Below are 23,372 nucleotides of genomic sequence, written 5' to 3' on the forward strand. Positions count from 1 at the left end.
ATTCTTTTATATTTTTATATAAATTTTTTGCTGTTGATAGAAAGTATTACATTAAACTAAATTATTATTAAAATAATATGAAATAATGTTTATCTACAGCAGTAGACATATTTTGAAACTTCTTACAATTACAAAAAAAAAAAAAATCTTAATATGGATATACGTGTGTGTATATATTCTAATCTAGATTAAAATTTTTATATCTACTTCATCAGCAAATTATTCTTTCGCTCTTATAAATATTTGATAATTACTGACTGTAGTGCACTTGAGGTACTCTTCACATTAACAGATGTATTACTTAGGATTTCAATCACATTACAGCTAGTTCTTGCATTTATTTTTACGTTTTAATTAATGAGTTAACTCTGAAATTTCTGTTCCAATTAATTACACGCAGAAATTTTTGTTTGTCATTAGATTTTCTTCGAACGAAATACGTAGGAGTAAATCTTATACAGAGTGAAAAATATCAATTTTGCAGACTCTAAAATTTTATAACACTTTTAATATTTGTATTAACAATTACTTTATTTTATAAAATGAATATAAAAAAATTATCCAAAACTTTAAACTTACAATAATACAATTTTCCTGAAGGCAATAAAAATTCAAAATTTTAAAGCTTCAGGAAAAAAAAAGAAAAAAAAAATGTTTTTGTGACTGCATCTCTTCTTTAGTCGTCTTTGTTTTCTTTCTCTCCATGATTAAAGTCCCAATAATGTTCACCATAACCAGATTTATGATCTCCCCATCTGACAGCTACACGTGATGTTGGACCCTTTCGTGCTTCTTTTCTTTCCATAAAATGACCCGAATTTCCTTGACGGTAACCAAACTCGTAAACCTCTGGTCCGTATACATTCAGATAGCTATAAAGAAACAGAAAGAAAATTTTATTATCTCTGATAAATAATTCCTTACTTTTATTTGGGTTAAAAGTCGTTGTTTTGAATTTTTGCCTTCCAATTAACGACGTTCGTATCAAATTAATTATCCCGTGATTTACATTCTAATGACAATACTTTAAAAATTCAGTAATTAATTTAAATGCTATTAAAATTTTATTATAAAATTTTAATAATTTAATACGGATTGAAGTAAATGCAATCATCAGAACTAAATACAACTTAATTTTTGATATGACTCATAAACGATTGAAATAATAAATAATATATATTCTATTTTATTATTTATTATTTATTCCAAATGATAACTGAATTAATAATTTACAAAGTAATTCTAATTTTAATTAACCTTTTCGTAAACAAACGGAAATTTTCAAATTTGAAAAATCAGAGTCAATAAAAAAAAAGCAAGTGTACTTAAAACAAAGTAGTTAATAATGAACAAAGAAACAAATAGTTAATTAATTTGTTTCTTTATTCAAATTTAAATCTACTTAAAAGAATTAAATTATTTATTTCTTATTTAACCAATCAGAAAACACAAATCCCATTCGATTTGAAAATGGCGACTTTTAAATAATTAATTACAATTAAATTTCAGAAATTTAATTAAATAAAAAACTCATTCGTTTTGGATTTAAGTAAGTTAAAAAACATAATAAAACGTATAAAAAAAAGAGCAACTAAAATTTTAAACAATAAAAACCGGTTTAATTGAATTTATATCGAAATAAAAGCCGCACCATCTGTAACTACTTTAAACTTTTAATGTGAAGTTTCTTATGTTATGAATGACTTGACTTTTCATAAATGAGTGGAGATTGAAATAATAAGAATTAAGAAAAGAAAGAAAGAAAAAAAACAATAAATTTTTATTTTGTCGAACCGAGATAATATTGCATTTCGTCACTAGAAATTGGTACTCAACCGTAAAAAGTAAAGAGAAAGTGGAATTTAGAGCTTATCAAGTTATATATAATCTAGATTTTCATTGAAAAAATTGACTTTATTTGTAAGTTATTACGTATTAAATTGCTTTTATATTAATATTTTTAATGCATATTTTGCATTATTGACATTAACAATGCCCGCTAGTTATAAAACATTTGTTATTCGCCGCTTTTCGGACAATTTCGGACGAATTTGATCAACATCTAATGATATTTATTAAATCTAATAATGTTTATTGTTATTGTCTAATGTAACAAATTCAATGAAATGAAATGATAATTTTAATTAAACATTTATTGTAAACGTTAAATAATTTTTCAAGTATTCTTTAATATGCATGACTCATACATAACTTATGAGTTCTTTAAATTAATTCATTACCAATCTTATAATTTATATATTTACATAATTTATAAATCTTTAAATTAATTCTTGATTAACATATTTTTAACATTGTTTATCATTTGTAAAATAATATATATATTTTTTTTTTCAAATTAGTTTAATGAATTAAATATTTACTTATTTTAGATCTTATTTGGCGTAATGGTTGAGAACATACCTCTTCAGTAATGTACTGTATAAATCGACTTTACTCGTTTAACGTTTGAATTAGCTTGATCTAGTTAAATCACTTAAATATAGGACTATAACTAGGTGCCAACTATCAGTTATAGTGGCACCTACTTGTTCATTTAAGTGATTTTAACTATCTGATAGATCATACATTAAAACCTAAATTACTATAAATTGAAAGCAAACATTTTAATACTATTTAGTTTATTCTTCTTGTTTTTTGACATATCTATTATGCATTTAATATATTTACTAACTTTTTCTGTAATTAAATGTTAAAATTTATTTCATATATAAAGCTAAACTGACTGAGATTTTTAGTATAAACATTATAATTATCATAAAAATAATTTTTAATGTTTTTTTTTTATATTAACATCGTAATTATTTAGAAATTAAGGAGGAATTGCAGCAATAAAATAAATTTTCTGACAATAAGAAATATTCAATAATATTCTTATCTTTTGCTTTGTCTATACGCTCATTAAACTGTAAAAATGATTATCTTAAGTGAGAGATAGATGATATTTAATGCGATTTTTAAAAAATATGCTATTAAGTGAGTCTCAGTAGCAGCAGTTTATGACTGCCTTTAGCAATCAACCTATAGTGATGCATTAGAAGTTGCATTGTTTAAATGGATTTTTCTTCCTATGGATACACTCCGATTAGGTTTGGAATGCTTAGCTGCGGTGTTTTTCCTATCAGATATCATTGGCATTTCATGGATAGGAAAATCTCTTCAAACAATAAATGTTCTTCCACGTCACTGGAGAATGCATTAGGATAGTTCGCGAATAGAAACAAATTAATCAAATTTTTTAGAGAAGATCTGTAATAGAATTCCATTCAGCAAAGAGGTTTGTGTTATTTCTGGAAAGGAACACTCTGCTTATAATAGCAAATTTTTATGATGTTTACTGTTTTTTTTAAATCAAATTATTGTTTACATTTGTGTTGAAGTATTTACTGATGTGCTATTATTATTATTTCCATTCAATTTTAATAACAATAAATTAATAATGATGTTTTAATATACTCTATATTTACAATAATCATTTCTAATTCATTCCAGATTCATGATTCTTTTTTATAAAAGTACTTGTGTTTACATGTTGAGTGTGTTAAACATTTATACATTTATAAGTATAAGTGATAAATTATCAGTTTTTTAAAATTAAAATTAAAAGTATAATTACTACAGATTATTATCATTAAACTGAACGGTAGAATTGTCATATTAAAAACCTTAAAAATACCTATAATGGGGAAATTATAATTTAAACATTTTAATTATTTTATAAAATGATTAATTTTATATAATTTAGTAATTATCATATTTGAAATGCTACACTAATATTTATCAGATAATTATTTTAATTGTAAAAATGTTTATTCTCTAGCATCGTTATTATTAATGACGATTAAAACTTAATTCGTGCAGAATAAATTAATACTAATTAAAACGTCACTTTCAAGTATATTTACTTTTCAGAATCAAACAGAAATTATTTACCTGAAATGCTTATTCGTTTTTTTATCGTCAGGTTCAGCTTCAGTCTCTTTCTCTTCTTGATTTTCTTTATTTTTCAATAAACTGTAGTCACTACTCGATGCTCCTTTTGAAGGTTCTTCAGGAGAATTTTTTGGTGTATCTGGAACTTGTATTGTAATTGATTTACTATTCAGTCGTTTTAACATACGATATGGAATTTGTATTATTACATATGTTTCTTCCTCGCTTTTAGAACAGCGTGAGGGTAAGACATTAATCTGTAAAATAATAATTGCATCTCTGAACTTAGGCTGAAAATGAAAACTTAATCTTCATATATAATCATTTATTTAAAGTTTATAAGTGTTATGTATTTTAAAAACTATTTGGCTAAAGTAAAATAGTACTAATTAAAATTTTTTAACAGTTTGCACAGGTTTTACTGTATACATTTATATGAAAGATAGAATATTATATTGTAAAAATATAATTAATTTTGTAAAAATAATTGCAAAATTAAATATATTTTTTTAGGCAAAAATATTTATAATACATATTACTGTTTCTATTACGAAATGAAAATATTTTTTAAATATTAATTGTTATTTTGAAAATAAATAATATAAAAGTAAATAGAATTAATACAATTATTTTACGAAATGTAATAAAGGTTTTTGCTATTTAATTTTATAATAAATCTCGGTTGTTGAAAAGTAAATGACGAAAACGAAAGTGGAAAAAAGTAATTTATCATCAAAAAATCTTACCAAAAAGAAGAGGATGAAGTAAGGAGATATCATTGTGTCTGACACATCAGACTTTTCCTTATTTCTCTTCGGAATCATTCTTCAGAAACTAATTGTCGTATACCGGTGCGGCTCTGTTAATGATAGGGAGAGACAAATGTAACTAGGCAAGATTCGCACGCTCTTACATTATAAGCTGTTCTACGTCAAGGGTAGAATCGTCAAATGGTTTGACGAATGCTATAGGTGCTTATGTTAACGATTAAAAAAAAAAAAAAAAAAAAAAAAAAACTGGTTTCAATAACAAGTCGGAATTCAATTTAAGAAAATCGACTTTAAAGAAAAAATGGCAATTTGCTATAAGTGTTCTACTTTTAGAAACTAAAAATAAGTGCTGTTTTCTCAAGTGAAAAGTATTTATTATAAAAGTATTAAGTTTAAAGTATCGCTTCCTAAACGGAAAACCATTTTAAAAGATGAAAAAAAAAAAAATTATTATTACTAACATTTCTTTAAATACGAATATGCAGAACGAATTTGCACATCTTTTTATTTTTCTTCTTTTTTAATATTTCTCTTTGGAATTGGATTCTGTAAAGTACTCGATATCAATCATATTATTTCAGATGGTTTTCAAAATAAACAAAAATAAATGATAGACAATAAAAGATAAGATTATCACCTTTGTTTAGAGTTAGGTCATTTCAAACATTAAAACCTTAGTATTTTATATACGATAGTTATTCATTTCTGTATGTAAATAGATGGAAATAGCAAGGCTTTAGATGGCTCCATGAAAGGATTCCAAGTAGATATTCTATGACTAAAATAATATTTTCTGTAAATATTAAGATTTAATAATACAGGTTACTTAAAATAAAATTGTATTTATGTTAATTGCAATCAATTCCTTAATTTTTATGTTTGGTTCCCGTTGCGCAAATCAATTACAAAAATAAAATCTGTGACAATTTTATGGAACGTTTTGCCTATTTTAAAACAAAACTTATTTTTGTACCAATGAAAATAACTCTAAGGGATAATTATTAGAGGTTTTGTGTTCGAAAATAAAATTTATTATAGGAAAAATTTCTAAACTTATATAACTAGAGAAGAAATTTTGAATTTTGTGCGCTCTGTTTATTTTAATCACAAAAACCAAAATAAATAAATAAATCAGGAAATATATTAGTTCCCGGAATCGATTACAGTATATTTAAAAAACATTTTCTATGAATAACTTGGCAGTAATTAGTTTAAATCGTAATATTAATTAATCGGAAAAAAATGAATTTTATAAGCACGTATTTCTTTGTTTTCACAAAAATATTAATTAAAAATATGCATAAGAATTTAAATAAAATTTTCCTTCGTATGAAAAAATTACATCATAATTAAATAAATATAATTAATCTGATAAAACTTTAATAAATTCTGAATGTTTACAAACTTTCTGAATTATCGAAATTAAAATATTCTAATTTTAAAGCTTGATACTTTCGAGAATTGATTTACTATTAATTTAACAAATTTTTCTATTCTGACTATTTGTCGATGCTATCACGATAAATATTATACATTTAAAAAATAATAATTAATTAATTAAAACATATAAAGTATATTTCGTTAACACGTATACATCAGTATTTCAGACTTTTTAACTATTTGTTACGGTTTGCGTTTTAAGTTAACAAATAAAATATATTTGAATAAAAATGGAAGTTCTGAAATATATAAAAATAACATCTAAACTACTTAATTGAGCAGTTTCATCAAGAAGCGCTATTTGCACTTCGTTCCTCAACAAACAGAGCGATTGACCCTCTGTTATTTGCACAGTCAGTGCTCCGTTTAACACCAACACAAATTAAAACTACTCTTATCTTTTAGAAGAAAACGCATTCAAACTTAAAGATGTAAGTCATTTTTCAAAGAAGCGGTGTAAAAATTATCACGAGAGAATGGCTAGTAATCAAGGCAATTGTTTAAAATCTATCGAAATATTTTGGTTTTTGTTTTCCAATTGACAATCGATGAAATTTGGAGAAGTAAAGTTAATGAGAATGTCTTTATTGATTTTTCTCCTACAACGACAATTAATTTCTTTCCTTATAGATGTGCATGTAAAGGAATAGCTTCATTACTTCCGCCGTCTTTACAGTTTTCTTCTTTGTAGACAATGTAACGATAGACAGGGTAACAAATCACTTCGCATCGGAAATTTCCAAATTTAAACTGCCATCCCTATATTTAATTAAGAAAAATATACGCTGTTTTTGTCTTTTGTTCGAAAGAAAGAAATAAAAAAATAAAATAAAAAATAAAATGCTTGATCGTTTAAAAATTGATTTTTTCCCCTTGTTTTTTTTTTTATTTTAGAGGCTGCCCGATCTGGGAGATTTTGAGAAATTCTGTTTATCCAAGAAATAGAAGTGTTTTATTTACTTGACGAATGCATTCGTCTTGAAGGTAGAGCATTATTCGTCCGGAGAGTGTGTCGCTGAGATACGCAATGGATAATTTGCTAACTTGAACAGTCCAAATGGCAGGCAAGAGAAACGGTAAATCTCAGCTTCACCTTTTCTCTCTTCGTATCTATTTCCTGTCTTTCAGTCAACTTCCGTTCCCTGTAGATCTATTTCCGATTTCGGGATGATTTTCTAACAAACACTTCCTTCTGTGTTTTTCCTCATCAATCATCTATAACATGATGATGATGATGATTTTGTTTAAAAATACTTGTCATTTAATTATAAAATGTCGAATCATTATAAACCTGAAAAAAATTGTAAACTTTCGTAATAATTTTTTTATTATAAATTTAATTATTAAAGTTATAATAAAAGCTTAAGGTTTGTTGAAGAACTTCGTTCATTCAAAGAAGAGTTTACTCACTTTGATTTGCCTATCTAGAAGTTATGGCAAGATTAGATTTGCTGAAGTACCGTAGAAGGACATTTTAATAAATAATTTTGCGTCTTCTAAGCTGTTGGCACCCGTCAAAATGGTTTGTAGGCCTATTCGAGAATGGTTAATGACTATTTGAAGTTTAGTATTAATTGAATTTTTTTTACCAAATAATATAAAGTTAAATCCTTTATAATTTACTCTATAATTTACTCTATATTCATAATATATAATACTTTTTATAGAATAAAACAATTACAAATATATTTGATAATTTATTAAGTTTACTTTTAAAATTTTTATTTCGCTGCATTTTTTATTTACTAGTTTTATTATTAAAAAAAATATATATAGAATTTTGTTTTAGAAATAAAAGACTACGAGAAAACGTTTTCTACCAATAGAATTCGCTTTTAAAACCGATAAATTGAAATATATGTATAGGTTAAAATTATAAGTCATTTTGTCAGTGCATTATCAGAAAATCTATAGCAATTGAGGTACAGGATGTTAATAATAACTTACCCTATCCACATCCTCATGAGCCATCAACTGGACATGTTTATGATAACTAGCGATTCGCCGTGGACAACAGCATTCTCTCTCACTGTGTCTGCTGGAGCTCAATGTTCGAATGAAATCCAGTGTCTTATCGATTGCCCTGGTCTGTCCTGCTGGAAGTAGGGAGTACACAGTGGAGGTCTGTCTTAGACACATGTAGGCCTGTGTGTGTTGTGGTTAAGGTGGAATCTACTGGATTGTACAAGGATAGACTTATTGTCGTAAGTATGTATCTAAAATGTTCACTTCATACCATCTTAAGATAGCGTAAGTTGTTTCAATACCTCGGCGGGTTAGCGAATTCGAAGGACAGTGCTGTTTCGGAATTGGTTAGATAGTTAAAAACTAAAATTTCTAAGCTTTGTTAGGTTTAAGATAATACTATGTGGATAAAATTCGTTTCGTTAGTGGTTTATAGTGATGTAACATATTGTTAACGATTTTAATCTTTAATAGTGTAGATAGAATGCTTTCCCAGTCTAGACACGTTAAATGCTACTAGAAGCTATCAATTCAATTGCTAGAACGATTCCTTCTTACAGAACATCCTGGTGTTTTACTATTGTTCATAAGCTTTATAATTTTACGATACGGTTCAGTATTATCATTTTCATATGTATATATGTATGTCTTCCAGCATGATACGAAGACTTGTCGTTATGTTTAGGAGAGAACCAGCATTATATATTATGTTTATCTATTTTCAGAATATAATTAATTATAAATTCTTGTCGAATATTTTATTAATTTAACAACGTTTTACTTGATATTAAAATTACCGATCAATAACGTATATTTGTTCTATATAAATACAAAAGATTTGTATATAATTTATAGACCGAGTCGATTTAAAGCATTTACTCCTCTTTAAAAAAGTATACATTTTATAAATTTGATTTTCATTATCTTTATTTAATTGATGTAAATTCTGCTCTTAGTTACAATGAAGATTGATCGTTATAATGACGTAAAAAGCATACATTCATTATCACACTATTAATATACATGTATACAGTATAAAAATATATCTTGTTGAAAATTGATAGTTATATCTCATTTAATCTTTACTACTTAATTTCAAAATCCTTGAGGAAATTTTATTACTGATTTTAGAAACAGTGCGGTAATATTTGCGATTTGTTGCATTTTTTATTAATGGTAAAGTTTTATTTGCAATAGTCGGATTGTAAAATTTATCGAGGATAAAATTGTTATAAAAAGTAGCTTTATTTAATTTATTATTTATACTTTTCTTATCTGAATTTCCAATAGATGACATACTATTAATTAATATTGTATTGTTATCTATATGTCTAAAAGAAATAATAATATAATATTGATAAATTTTTAAATATTTAAGTTTTCAGTTTAAAAAACAAATTAAATATTTTTTTAGTTTACTTTTTAAAAATATATTTAATCATTTTTATTGCTAGACAGAGTATATAGAGTATATACAGAGTAAAAGGAGTGTACAGAAGTCCATCTTTGGACTTCTATATACTCCTTTTAGAGAAAGAAAAAGAAAAATAATTTTATAAGTAAAATTTATACCAAGTTGGAGATAAATTTATAAGATTATCTCCCATTAGTATGTTATCGACGGGACCTAAATCTATTTTAGGAAAGTTGAATCAATATTTGATCGAGAACTAAATTATCATAATAATCAGAATATTTAATTTAATTATTATTGACTTCATATTTGAAAAAAATAAGAAGATATGTGTGTCTATGTGTACCTGCATATATATTTACAAAATTCATATTATATATTCTAACGCTACTTCATAAATCGTTATAGTTAAATTATTTGGCTTGTGTCCACATTTGGAAAATGCACGTCATGACTCCATGATATGATTTATTTTCCTAAAATTATTTTCTAACTGCATATTTAATATGATAATTTTTTATCTCTTAAAACATGCTTGACTGTTAATATAAGTGTAAAGTATTATTGTATTTATTAATAATAATATTTCAACAGGATGTTCTGAAGGTAACGTCCTTTTTATATAAATATTTATCGAGGATTTATGGGTGTCTTTCTCTTACGAAAGGAATTTGATTTTTTTTTAAATCTTCGTTTACATTTTTCAATATTTTCTTTTATTTAATTCGAAAATATTTTTAACAGCAATTTTTTAAATATCATTTTCTGATAATTAGTTGTCGTTTTTTATTAACAAATCTAATATTAAAAAATTGAAAATGATATTTAATATCATTTTTTATGAATATTAAATTATATTTTAATAAGAAAATATATCATATTTTCCTAATTAATTTATATTGTCAGGTTTGTTTAAATTGTTAATTGATGTTTAGATATCGTTTTCAATATTTATTGACATAAGATAGTTATTTTTTTAAGAAAATTACTTTTTATTTCTATATATTATTTCTTCTTTTTTAGAGCTAAATACATTCTTAATTTGAAAATATCTTTTTAGTAATTAATATTTTCCCCCTTTCTCCCTTGTAAGGATAAATTTAGATAGACCATACGTAACTAACGCTTATAAACATTATTTTTTAAATAATTAATTATTGTTTAAATTTGTTTTATGTTCTTAATTATTACTTTAGAAGTATAGAAAACTGTAATTAATCTAAAATAATATTTACTAAAAAAAAAGCTATTATTGTCTAACAGTTAATTCATTGACCATTGTTTCATTGTTTTGATATAATTAATTTAGATACGTAGATATCACTTTTAATTACTTGCATTTTGAATGAGAGTGGTTCAGGATTACCAGATGTATTAAGTTACAAGAAGGATTAGTTTCATTTCTACATGGAAAATAAATTCCAAAATCTCTACATGAAAATTTTATTGACAAAAATAAGTAGTAATAACTTATAATAAAAAAAAAATAATAATAATAATAATGAAAAAAATTCTCTACTTGGAAAAATACTTTAATACTAAAAATAAGATTTAAAATATTGTTTACAAATCAGAAATAATGTTTTAAATTTCAATATATATTTTTCTTTTTTTAAAAAAATATATTCTATAATTTATTTTTTACGAAAAATGTCTCGAATTATAACTTAATTTTATTATGTATTTAAGTTTATATATGGAAGTAAACCTATCCAATGAAAAATTTAGAGAGTCCTTACGTTTATATATATATTAATTTTTAATTTTTAAAAATTTTAATTTGATATATTAAAAATAATAATTAAAAATTCTCGACATATAACTACCGCAATATCCGCTTCCAAGCAGTTAAATCTCTTTTTTTTAAACAAATATTTATTTTTTTAACTTTTTACTTTAAATGATATCGTTAAAATTTAATTAGAAAATATAAATTTGATATGTATTAAATATAATTTACTTTATTAGTGATAATCTCAGAATCGTTTTAAAAGTATCACAAATAATTGAATTCTCTTATTATCATTATTATTATAATTATTGCTCGAAATTCAAAAAGTTATTTATTATTGTTATTTAAGCCGGTGATATTTTGTATTAACATTATTTAAATATATTTCCTTTCTCTCCTTACTTTTTGTTTATTTTTTTTGTGTTTTAGTTTAAATTGTTGTTGTCAAATCAGAATTACATTTTAATAAAACTTCGGACTATAAATTTTTTTTAACTTGTATTTTGTTTATTTTTAAGCATACTTTCATTAATTTTGCATGGTTTTTATGAGATAAAGTTTTCTTTTTTATTATTATTTATTTTGTAGAAAATTGTTAGGAAGTTTACACGTTATGGATTCATGTTTCTCCGCACTAGATGATTAATTTTGGATGTTTTTATAATTTTATTGCCAATTTTTTTTTATAAGTTGCTATTTATTTAAGTTTTAATATAGCTAATATAAATATTCTTTTTTTTAAGTGCTTACTTTTATTTTCTATTCAGACTTGCGTTATACCAATGCTTTAATACATTAATTCTTTAAAAAAAATATTAAAAAAAATTGTTGAAAAAGCGACAACTTTGCTCGAAGATGTTGTCGCTTTTATAAAGATATTAAATTTTTAAAAAAAGTTCATTACAAATAAAGTTGTGAGTAAATTTTTTGTGTCTTGAAATGGTGCATCTGTCTAGCAAATCTTTTGAAGATATAAGAATACTGGTTCATTTATCAACTTTTCAGAATATCAGCATTATCGAAGCAAGAGATGATTCAATGGAGTATCTTTTAGTTTGAGAGGAAATTTATATTCTGCACTTGTTATTTATTATTAGAATATGCTTCAAGTTTCTCTCGAAAAATCAATATGGTTCGATTTTGAGTTTATAACATTCATTGCATATGCTGTAGTTCTTCGATAAATTTCATCACTATTGAATTTATTGTTTTGTGAAAACTGATTCGTTTCTAAAGTAAATTATATTTGTATATATTTTTACTCATAAATTGGCTAGATAAATGCAATCTACGGAACGGAAGATTTCTATTTTTGTAACAAAATTAAAGAAAAACAGAATATTTTTTTCTTTTTATGGCCGAAGATTAGATTTTTATCAAGTTTTAAAACTAAAAATTGAAGTAGTTTAACGTTTTTATCATTTATAGTCTGAATTTTATATTTTAAAAAGTAAACAAAAAAAACATTAATGTAGTAAATTGTTGCGTTATTAAATATTTATCTAAGTCGAAAAATTTAATCTTGAGATAAAGCATTAAATTTTTAATTAATATTTTTCTTTGCGTTACATCAAAAGTAATGTAATAGCATTGAATTTACTTAAATAAATACCTCTAAAATAAATATGAATTAGAATTGATTAAAGTATATTTGAATAAAAGTTTTAGAATGAAAATAATGAAAATGTATTCATTAAGTTATAATTAGTTACAGAATTAACAAACTGTAAGAGAGAGAAATTTAAGTAAATTCTCTTTAGAAAAGTATAAATTAATTAAACAATAAAATATATTCATCTATTTTATAATATTCGAAAGAATTATTTTGCTTATTAAAGTATCTTTAAAGTCGAAATGAAGATAGATGAATATCTTAAGATCGAGTTAATTTAATGATACTTCAGGGAGTAACATTGCTTTTAGTTAAAAAATAAATATATAATAATTATTAATTATTTACTCAGATATTAAACATTACTCTAATTTTTTTGGATTTATTCAAAAGACCAACACAAACAAGAATATAAAATATGGATTAAAGTTAGGAATTGTTAAATTCGTCGTATTAACTAAAGGATTTATTAAGATTTATTTTAATATTTATAAGTAGAAATTGAATTACAAACTTCGTTTGATCAAGAAAGATTAAAAATGTTTTCTGTGTTTTAAAACTGATTTAAAATTTATAAATGCAATCTATTTAATAATGATAGTTTCGTACCCTTTAAATTCTATTTTCATTTATAGTTTATTCGTCAAGAGAGATTAAAAATGTAAATGAAGCATTCTTTAATTATGGAGATGATTCTTATAAAAATGAATCGATTTTTCAAGATTAGAATGTGAGAAAAGTTGTTTAGGAGTTTTCTCTAATTAGGTTTCCATTGATGAATCTTTTATTGGAATTTGAGATAAGAGGAAATTCTTAGTGACCTTACAAGTATTCGTGATTAACTTTTGTGAACAGGAATGCAGGTAATCACATTCGTGAGATCTACTCCTCGTGTTTTCTAACGCTAATGCTGTTTCTCTATTTTGTGTCTTACTCGAATATACATTTTAATGAGTTTCTAAGTTTATTCCTAAACATTGTATATATATATAATCACGATTTCTTACTTTTTCAGTTGAAAATCATTCTCACTTTCCTATGATCCTATGATAAGTGCTTAAGTTTTGTTAGTTTGTTTATTTATTGATCTGTTTATACAGGTCAACAAAAAAGAGAAGGTTTGCTAGAAGAAAATTTTGTTTTATTTTTTTTCTTATGTTTCTCCCCCTTTCAGATGAAGAAATGATTTTAGTTATCCATAAAGTGACAGATGGACAAACCGTTTTGTATTTTTCTGCATAATATCTTTAGAGGAATATCGAAGTTTTCTTAAAGAAAATATAGTGTAATTTTGTAATCTTGTTTATTCCATATCAGAATATATTCTTTTACCCTCTTGTTTTTTTTCAAAGTTCAACAAAAAGTTATGTTACTGCTCGACTAAAAATTGTAAAGGGTTTTTGCAAACCCATGTTAATATTGTTGTATCAAAAAAAAATTTTATTTTATTTTTTTATGATTGTGTTCTGCACGTATAGAATGAATGTTCCATTTTCCATTTTCAGTTTTTTTCCTCTCATTTTTAAAAGTGCAGACTTTAAAATAATCAAAAAAAATTTCTTTCGGAAATTTTATATATTACTAAAGAAAAATAATTGGCGAAATATTCAATCAGAAAGTCATGCTTAAAATGAGCTGAAAAAAATCATTGTTAGCATTATTCGTAAATAAATTTTCTTCATTATTTATGAATGAAGGTTTAAAAAATACGTAATGATATATTAGAGAAATTCTCCGTCTTTAATAGAATTTTAGAACGTAAAAAAAAATTATATTTTATCGTTAAGAACCACTTTAATTGAACTAACAGAATGATTAAAGCTATTTTTTGCATTATACTTTACTTAAATCAAGATACATTTTAAGAAAACTCTATATTAATTTAATTAGCTTGACTCTTTCATAAAACTTTACAATTTACACGTTATAAAATTTAATTATTTTTATTTTGTAAATTTTCAAATATATTTTAAAAAATCACTCAAAAAATAAATAGAGTAAACAAATCTTATTTAGGCAATTAAATAATTGAGATTGAATTTTAGTGACGAAGGCCGCTGAGATTTGAACTAAAATTCAGTTTAGTATCATTATCACGCATAAATTATATTTTATTTTTTCAAAAAAATATAGACACTCGCAATTCTTGAAAAATTAAATCATTTGACTTTACAGTTTATTCTTTATTTTTGTACTTAAATTAAATAGGTTTTCCAATTTCGGTTTGAGAAACATTTTTATTAAATTGTACAATAGTTGATTTTCTGTACAGTGAAAATGGTTAAAGAAAATCAGTCTTGGAAAAATACTGGAGTCGTTTTCTTTAACACTAACAAGAACTGATTGCCATGATTTGACAAATCTTTAGAAAACATGCGTTTCTAACAATTCAATACATCTATTATCTATTGATTTTATTTTCTTAGCCCTTTGTCGTCGCACTGCGATTCGTCCTGGTAAAAGAATTACTTTAACAGGTAAACTAATATACTGGACATCCGCTTAAACTAATCTAAAAACTACAGAATTGTGCTAAAAATTGAATTAAAAAAAAGCACAAAAATTAATATAAAATGAAAAAAACTCGTTTGAGATTTAATTTATATAAACAATAAACCGTAAGAAAAAAAATTTTAAAACACGTAATTAACGATGGAATTAATTAAAAATGAGTTTTATGAAGAAAATTTTAACATAGATTTTTAGTTTAAAGCTTCATTTAATTTTTAAGATATCATTTAAAAATCGGTAATTTTGTTTCGTGCTTTTTAGAAGAAAAATTGGCGTTGACGTTATGTTGCTGAAGGGTATGTTTTGATTTAATTATACTGTAAAAAGCAGGATTATCAATATTTTAAATCGGATTATTTGTATTTATTCCGTGAGAATCGATTTTGCTTTGGTCGATTTCCATATGTGTATTTTCGTAGGGGGGGAAAAGTTTTTGGTTTGAAACACAAAGCAAATTTAATCTTTTGTTTCGTGTAATGATTATTCATTAATAAAACTGTTTTATGAGATTTGACAGTTGGATGACACAAAAAAAAGCTTTTTTTCGTGTTTGAATTATCAAATATTACCAGAGAAAATATTATCAAGTATTATTGTTCTTCACATCAAAATACTTTTTTTTTATTATTTAAGATAAAATTTCTGTTTAGATTTAATTGCTCTTGTATAAATTATTGCTTTGTACTCATTAATATTTAAGTACATAACACACAAAATGCTTTTAGTTTTATAAAAATATTAGTTTTAAACGGTAAATTTTTGATATAATAAATGGATTTCTTCAGTAATTTTAATTAATTTTTCTTTTTATTTTATAAAGAATTTATTACTATTAATATAAATATTTCTGGTCATTTTTCACTCCTTGTTTGCTATTACTTTGTTTATTTTATGGTCATAAACTCTATCAAACTTATTTCATTACTGAACTTTTTATCGAAGGTTATGATTATCAAAGTATTTTCTCGCTCTTCTCATCATTACTTTTACTCTTTACGTAAAACTAATTCTTAATAGGGATTCTGTAAATTTACTCGTTTGATTGGATTTATGTTTACCTATAGTTATGCTCCCATACTTTTTGTTCATTATCATATCCAAACTAAAATTAATAAACTTTTCTTAATTTACATATCAAATTTGAAGTGATGTTGCGCTTGAGTATTAGTCAATTTGTTCATATTTAATCCGATAAACTATAAACTGAATTACAGTTTATCCATTCTTTTCAGAACAACAAATTTGTAATTGCAATATGTGAATAGATTTTTCAATTTTTTTTAAAGAAAAATATATATATATTACTCAATACAGTATATCTTTGGTTTTTAAAGCCATTTTCCTTAACTAAATTTATTTTCTAACAAATGATTATAAGTTATTACTTTTTTAATTATATCGTTCTGGGTTTTAGTAGCGTGCACTGTATTTCAAATTTTAACAGCTAGCTATTAAAACTAGAAATTTAAACGGAGTTTTATCTATTTACTCTTCCAAATTACTTCAGACAACATTTATCAGGGTCGAACGACTAATGCAATGAATCCCATTGAAGATATGCACGTAATACTTGGCACTAATATTTAGTACTGCACTTCATATACTTGAAAGTAATGATTTATTAGATTTTTATACATTTTTTTAATGTCTGAAGACTTAGAAAAGTTCTCTAACTAAATCATTTTATTGTAAAAGTGAAGAGAAGTGTCACAATTTTCAAGTGAATGGTTGTACTACAAGGACCTCGTCATTAATCGCAATTATAATTCAGCTCTTTAATTGCACTAATTAAATTTCAAGAGGAAAAATCTTATTTTAGATCTCAATAGCGTCGAAAAAGTTTTCATTAAGGAAAACCTCTTAATGTCAAATTATTATTCCACTCCTTAAATTTACAGGATTTTTCGAACGAATCTGGAGCGATCTAAACGTATTTTCAGTTATAAAATCAATTCGAGTAATTAATTTTTAATCGCCACAAGTATAAACATAACTAGAAACATTTCATTTCTGTATTAATTAATGGATTAACAGTTGTACATGATGGTTAGATATTGCATTACTATTAATAATTCCTTCACCTAATGTCATTGGAGCGGTAACGATGTAATTATTAGCCAAATTTTCATGTAAATTGTTTCAATTATTAATTCCATTTAACGAATAAAATTTAATTAAATCCGAGACGAAATTGGAAAAAATTGAAGCTAGAAAATCCAGAAGAAAATTAAAAAGGTAAAAAAAAAAAAAAAAAGAATGAATGCTTCGATCGTACTATAGGGATCATCAGCAAATTTATATATTTATAAAATAATAGAAGTATCGATTTTTAGTTTCTTACTAGCGAGCTTGTGGGATGGTGAAGTATTGATCATTCCAGATGCAGATTCTGTCAGTTGATGGATTCGATGCTCTCACGAAAGACGAATATAATTGTAACCTGTGGATGTAATCTGGAATATGTCAAAAGTTGTTCCATACCTTTATTGATTGTAATAAGATTAATGTTAAAAGAAAATAGAACGACTAAATAATGAAATATTATTTCCTCTATTATGTTTAAACTTAATTAATTTTTTAAATAAGAATATAAATATGATATTCTAATTTTAATGAAGTTCAATTTTTTGGGGAAAAATTTCTCTGGAATTTCAAAGACGATATTGTTTGGATTGAAGCCAACTGTAACTATAGCAAGTACTGTTGTGTTGTTTCTTTTCAGGTTTAGGAATTTCCTTAAGGGTATAAGTTCTCTTTTGTAAAGTGATATAGGTACGTTTTTGTGTCTATTACAGTATTTATCAAGTTGTCACTTGTCTGTATTAATCAGATAAAGAAGTACAATGTTAGTTGATCTTTTCGTTAATCTGTATCAGGACCGGATTTAGGCATTTCGTGGCCCTAAGCTGAACTGTGTGAGGCCCCTTACCAACTGTTTACAATCTTAGAAGTCAATTATAAAAAGAAAAGAATTAACTTAAACATATTAATTAATGGTTTGTAAAAAATCTTTATTACAAAAGTTGACTTCAATTTTCTTTTTTGTAGAAATTTTTGAGGTTCCTTGGACTCGAGGCACTAAGCTACAGCTTACATAAATAGCTTACTTGTAAATCCGGTCCTGATCTGTATTATTGTTGAAAGATTATAAAGTTAGCAGATTATTAAAAATTAAATTTATTTCTAATACTTGGACGCTTCATATTAATATTGTTAGGCTTGATTATATCCAGAGTACGGCAGATTATTAAAATAATTTGATTGTATTTTGAAAATTCACAGACAAACGATAAATTTCAAAGAGTATTTTTACAAACGTTCTAAATAAAGGCTATATTATATTAGAATATTTCAACTACATTCTCAAATGCTAGTAGAGATAACCGTATCCTTTTTAAGACCGCATAAAAACATGGTTCGCTTTTTATCAATTACTTTGTATCACTTTCGGCACAGCTTTTATCTTAGCTATTTTTTTTTTATTCTTTAATTTTTTCCTCTTGGAGATTTTTCCCCATTGCGAGTTTATTACTTACTATCCCCTGTAAATTAGACTTAACGGTCGTTAAGTCTAATATCTTCTGAAAGAGGTGATGAAAGGAAATATTGAGAATAAAACTATAACAAGATGATTTCGTTGAAAAATATTCTGTCGTTATTAATAGCATGATACTACATTATTTTGTATTTATTCGTACTTTCATTTTTTATTATTTAACCTAGGATTACAGATCGATTTTAATTTCTTGTGAATTAATATTTATGTTGTTTATGTTAAAACTCAAGTTTTTAACGGCTTGATGCAAAAATAATAATGTTTTCTAAGTTACTAATACATTACTTTTTATGCAAGTTTAATACACAAAAAAAATTTTAAGGTTTTTTTATTATCTATTAGAGACGGGCGAATATCACTTCTTAAATTCGGATATTAACCAAACCGCAAATACTTGGTGAACTTAATTACCTTATTTAATTAATAATTTATTTACTATTTATTATTTAACTTGTTTTATTTATTTCAATATATAAATAAATTAATAAAGTAAAACAATTTGCTGAATTTTAAGAGATGAAACTTCAAATTCTTAATTTTGACTGAGTTTTAACATATACAACATATGTTATTTATGTACAGTACTTCTGTTGTATATAAAGGTTTTTGCTGTCTGATGGAATAAATAAATCTAATAATTTTATTATTTATTAAATCAAAAATTTATAAAACTGTGAACGATCAAAGTAATTAAATACACATTTCATTATAAGGTATTGTAAAGCTTACCTTATATTTAGCATTCGAAAGAGATAAATTCAAAATACAGTACGATATTAAAATTGATATTTAATTGAATCTTTTTTTTAAGTTTTTACTATTTCATTGAAATAGTTGTTATATGGAGAATTGTAATGTAATGTAATATAAGAACTGTAACTTAATTCCAATAAACTCTAAAAGTTTTTTATGTGTTATTAACTCGTAAAATGTTTATTACAAGAGAGAATTTATACTTAATGACAGAATTTTCTTCAGAAAATAAAATGCCGGAAAAAATTAAGTTTATACCATATAATTTCGTTATATTAAAACGAATATATATATACATACATACAAATAAAATTACTTTTATTTTGAATTTATGTCTAAATAAAAAAAATTGATTTATTAAGATTTTTTTTATTTATTTTTTAAACCAAATTTTTCACGGTATACGCATATTTATTACAGTACGAACATGATAAATAACATACTCGATCAAAATTTTATTCATATCGATTCAAACTGTAGTCTTTATGAATACATAAAAATTAAAGTGTGTATAAAATGTTACACAGAAACAAACTGGTGTAAGATTTTATCTTTGATAATTAAATATATTGAGAAAAAAATTTACTAGTATTACACTTAGATTAGGAGATGAATTTTAGTATTTAAGCCATTTTTTCATAAATTATTCAATAAATATTCAAAAGTCTACAATATGGCAATAAATGTTCACATTTTGAATGCTCATTCTTAAAACGTTTTAATTTACTTCTTGGTTTTCTTTTAAAATTCACAGAAAATATAAATATGAATTTTTAACGTTTTATATTCTACATGTATAATGTGTATATTATATACACACAATATATGCAGTAGATGAAATGTATAGTATGAATACAAAGTTATTATTGAAATTTCCTAACGAACTACTTTGTGTTTTACAGTATAACGTTGCAGTTTATTTCTTTCAACTTTTTAAAGTGAAAAATATGGGTTTGTTTGTCTGTCTATCGATTTAAAGAGGTACGTGTGAACAACCGGATAAAGTAAAATAACTTGTATAGCAGATACATGGAATCTGCTTTATAAATGTTTGAAGACTGTTTAAAATATCACTCGCATCGCCTCACTGGTATACCCATGGGATGGTTTCTTTTCTTACTTGCATCTAAAAAGCTAATCCATATGCAACAGGGATTCCTGAAAAGTCACTCTTAGCGAGAAAAAGAAACTTGGTTTTATGCAATTTGTTGGTACTACAAACTTTATTTTGACATTATACGTGAAAGCTTTGTTTTAAAATTTAAACCTTCTTCTGTAGTTCTTCTTAACTGATAATTTGGCAAAAGATTATGGGCCTATATCGTTTATTTGTCGATACTGTAAACTTGAACTAACCGGGCCGAGCTGAGTTGGTCCGTATTATAGATTAAGTACGATATCAAACTTAATTGAATTTATGTAACCATCGTGATTCTATATGTATTTTGCGTTCCTGATAACTATGTCGCTGAAGTGATGGAATTAATCGGTAATTCTATACCGTAATTTAATAATAGAGACAGCAATAATGTCGTTCTGGCTGCCACGTTGCATTTAATTGCCTTGCAGCATAAATTTTAGAATTTAATACAGGAATAAGGATCAATAGGCAGTGATTATCTAAATGCAGTAAGCAAAGTTCAGGATTAAGGTTAATTGTATTATTAGTTGTTACACGATTATAATAGTTCGGAATTGTTTTATTAAATTTTATACATTTGCTTTCCTGCTTGAAAATACTCGTAAATATTTGATTGTAGTTAAAAATAATATATTTAAATTCGCCTTTATTGATATTCTGCATGACATACGTGATGCACAACACGTAAAACTGATGAGAAATTAATTAAATTTTTAATTTAATTTTATATATAATATTTGTGTGACAAATCTCACATATTTTACTGTTCAGATACTTTTCTTTTGTTTTAATTATGTGTACATACATTTCTGCGAAGTCAAGCCTTTCTTTTCCTGAAGCATTCTCTAAATTTTACAGCTTTAACTTTTACCTTTCAAGATTTCTGTTTAGTTGTTTACACACGTTTTCCATTCCTTACGTTCTTTCCACTCATATTTAAAGTTAAGCAATGATTTGCATTCCGTAAACCATTGCTTATAAAGAGGAACTCACAAAATTCTAAAAGTTTGAAGAATATTAGGCTACACGTTCATTATTTGTATGATATTGATAATCATAAATACTTAATGAATAGAGAATTTTTAACACAAAATGGCCGAAAAGTAGGTATCCACTTTCCTTTGAAAGTTTTAAAGCATGCTTTTATTGAAAAATGAAGCATTTAGTTACTATAAAACTTTAAAATTATGTAGGCCTGTAATTAAAGAATAAACAAGAAGCAAATTATACTAAGTTTTAAATTGTTTCCCTTTATTTATTACACATATTGTAGCCAATCTTCAACACTGACGCAGGTTTTCCAAAAGTCTTTATTAATATTTATTTCTTGAAAAACATCAATGATAAAATGTTGCAGTGTGTTGATGTAACCAACATAACAATGAGAAAATTCTGAATTACCTTCCCTGCAGTTGTCCCACCCAATCTTTTCCCACATTTCCCAAGAATTTCTTCACTCACACTACTTTCAACTCAGTATTCACTGTGTTACTAGTTTTCTTTGATCACGCGAAACCCGTTATGAATACAGAAATTCATTAATTTCTTCTACTTTTAGTTTAATTGTATATTCTGTTTCTGTTCTTGTTCTTTACGTTTAAACACGAATAAATAAAATAAGAAATGCCCTCGTGTGAATATAAAGTCAACTTACATATCTCCCCTTGCTTTTGTATGCACACTATACAATATATAAGATTATACGCTATACATATAACTTATTTATACACACGAGACACTTTTATTTCTGATTTAATCTTATTTCACGTGTTTGTATATAAAGAACAATATGCAGAAAAACGTCAATAATCTTAAGTTATATTTATTTTAAACGCGTGAATACAGGCTTCGATGGTATCATATATTGTTTTCTTATAGTCGAATAAACATCGAAAATATCATGTAGTACAACACTTTCCATAAGCTACTTCTATCCATCCTATCGTGCAAACACTTTCCTGTACGAGAAGTGTTTGCAGTATTTATAGATTTGAGAAAGATGTGATGTACAACTTTCCGAAATATTTTACATCCATTCTAGAAATAAAAATTTTATCCATGCATTTCTTTTATATTCGCACTTATGTTGATGATATAGATTTTGTAATTTCTCATACTGACAGATATGATTTCTTGTAAACATATTATAGTGTTTTTTTTATCTATATATCTTTTATATTGTTATACATGGATTTGTTTTCTTTGTCAGTTAATGTTACCTTAGGTGCCAAGATGGCGGATCGCCTCTGATTCCAGCAAGGAAACAGTGGAACGCTCGTTCTACCTAACCTAACCTATCCTAATAATTTGGTTGCTAATAATTATGGTAATTTATTAGGATAGGTTAGGTTAGGTTAGAACGAGCGTCCCACTGTTTCCTTGCTGGAATCAGAGGCGATCCGCCATCTTGGCACCTAAGGTAGCATTAACCTCTTTGTCTATACTTATTACGTTTATTATTTCTGTTGCTCTTCTTATAAGTAAAAATTGCTTTTGAATTTTGTTTTTTTTTTTAAATTCGATAGTT

At 25.0% G+C, this 23,372-nt stretch overlaps 2 protein-coding genes across 9 annotated transcripts in view; one reads left to right on the forward strand and one right to left on the reverse strand.

The window, feature by feature from the left end:
- The window catches only part of LOC136972389 (suppressor of lurcher protein 1-like), a 93,474-nt gene that overhangs the window by 2,847 nt on the left and 67,255 nt on the right, over positions 1-23,372 (forward strand). For 2 of the 5 annotated variants that reach the window (XM_067266970.1, XM_067266965.1), the window contains exon 1: positions 8,185-8,369. The gene's annotated coding sequence lies outside the window, so the exon portion shown is untranslated. Of the gene's footprint in view, positions 1-3,523; positions 3,555-7,055; positions 7,238-8,184; positions 8,370-23,372 lie in introns of those variants that run through there. The other 3 variants (XM_067266967.1, XM_067266968.1, XM_067266966.1) reach the window with 3 other exon arrangements.
- Positions 524-8,235, reverse strand: LOC136972397 (uncharacterized). Of its 4 annotated transcripts, none has more exons than XM_067266984.1 (5): positions 5,359-5,420; positions 5,183-5,267; positions 4,698-4,810; positions 3,952-4,208; positions 524-872 (listed from the first exon to the last, which is right to left on the reverse strand). In XM_067266984.1, the coding sequence occupies exons 3-5, from the start codon at positions 4,773-4,775 to the stop codon at positions 677-679; spliced, it is 531 nt and encodes a 176-aa protein (XP_067123085.1). In that variant the 5' UTR covers positions 4,776-4,810; positions 5,183-5,267; positions 5,359-5,420; the 3' UTR covers positions 524-676. The 4 variants fall into 4 exon arrangements, 3 of the variants coding, with proteins under 3 accessions (XP_067123085.1, XP_067123083.1, XP_067123084.1); XM_067266982.1 differs by having other exon boundaries at positions 5,179-5,267; XM_067266983.1 differs by lacking the exons at positions 5,183-5,267; positions 5,359-5,420 and adding an exon at positions 8,109-8,199.

Source organism: Centruroides vittatus, unplaced genomic scaffold (genome assembly GCF_030686945.1).
Source record: "Centruroides vittatus isolate TY-2023 unplaced genomic scaffold, ASM3068694v2 contig_290, whole genome shotgun sequence".
In the NCBI taxonomy this organism is placed as follows: domain Eukaryota; kingdom Metazoa; phylum Arthropoda; class Arachnida; order Scorpiones; family Buthidae; genus Centruroides; species Centruroides vittatus.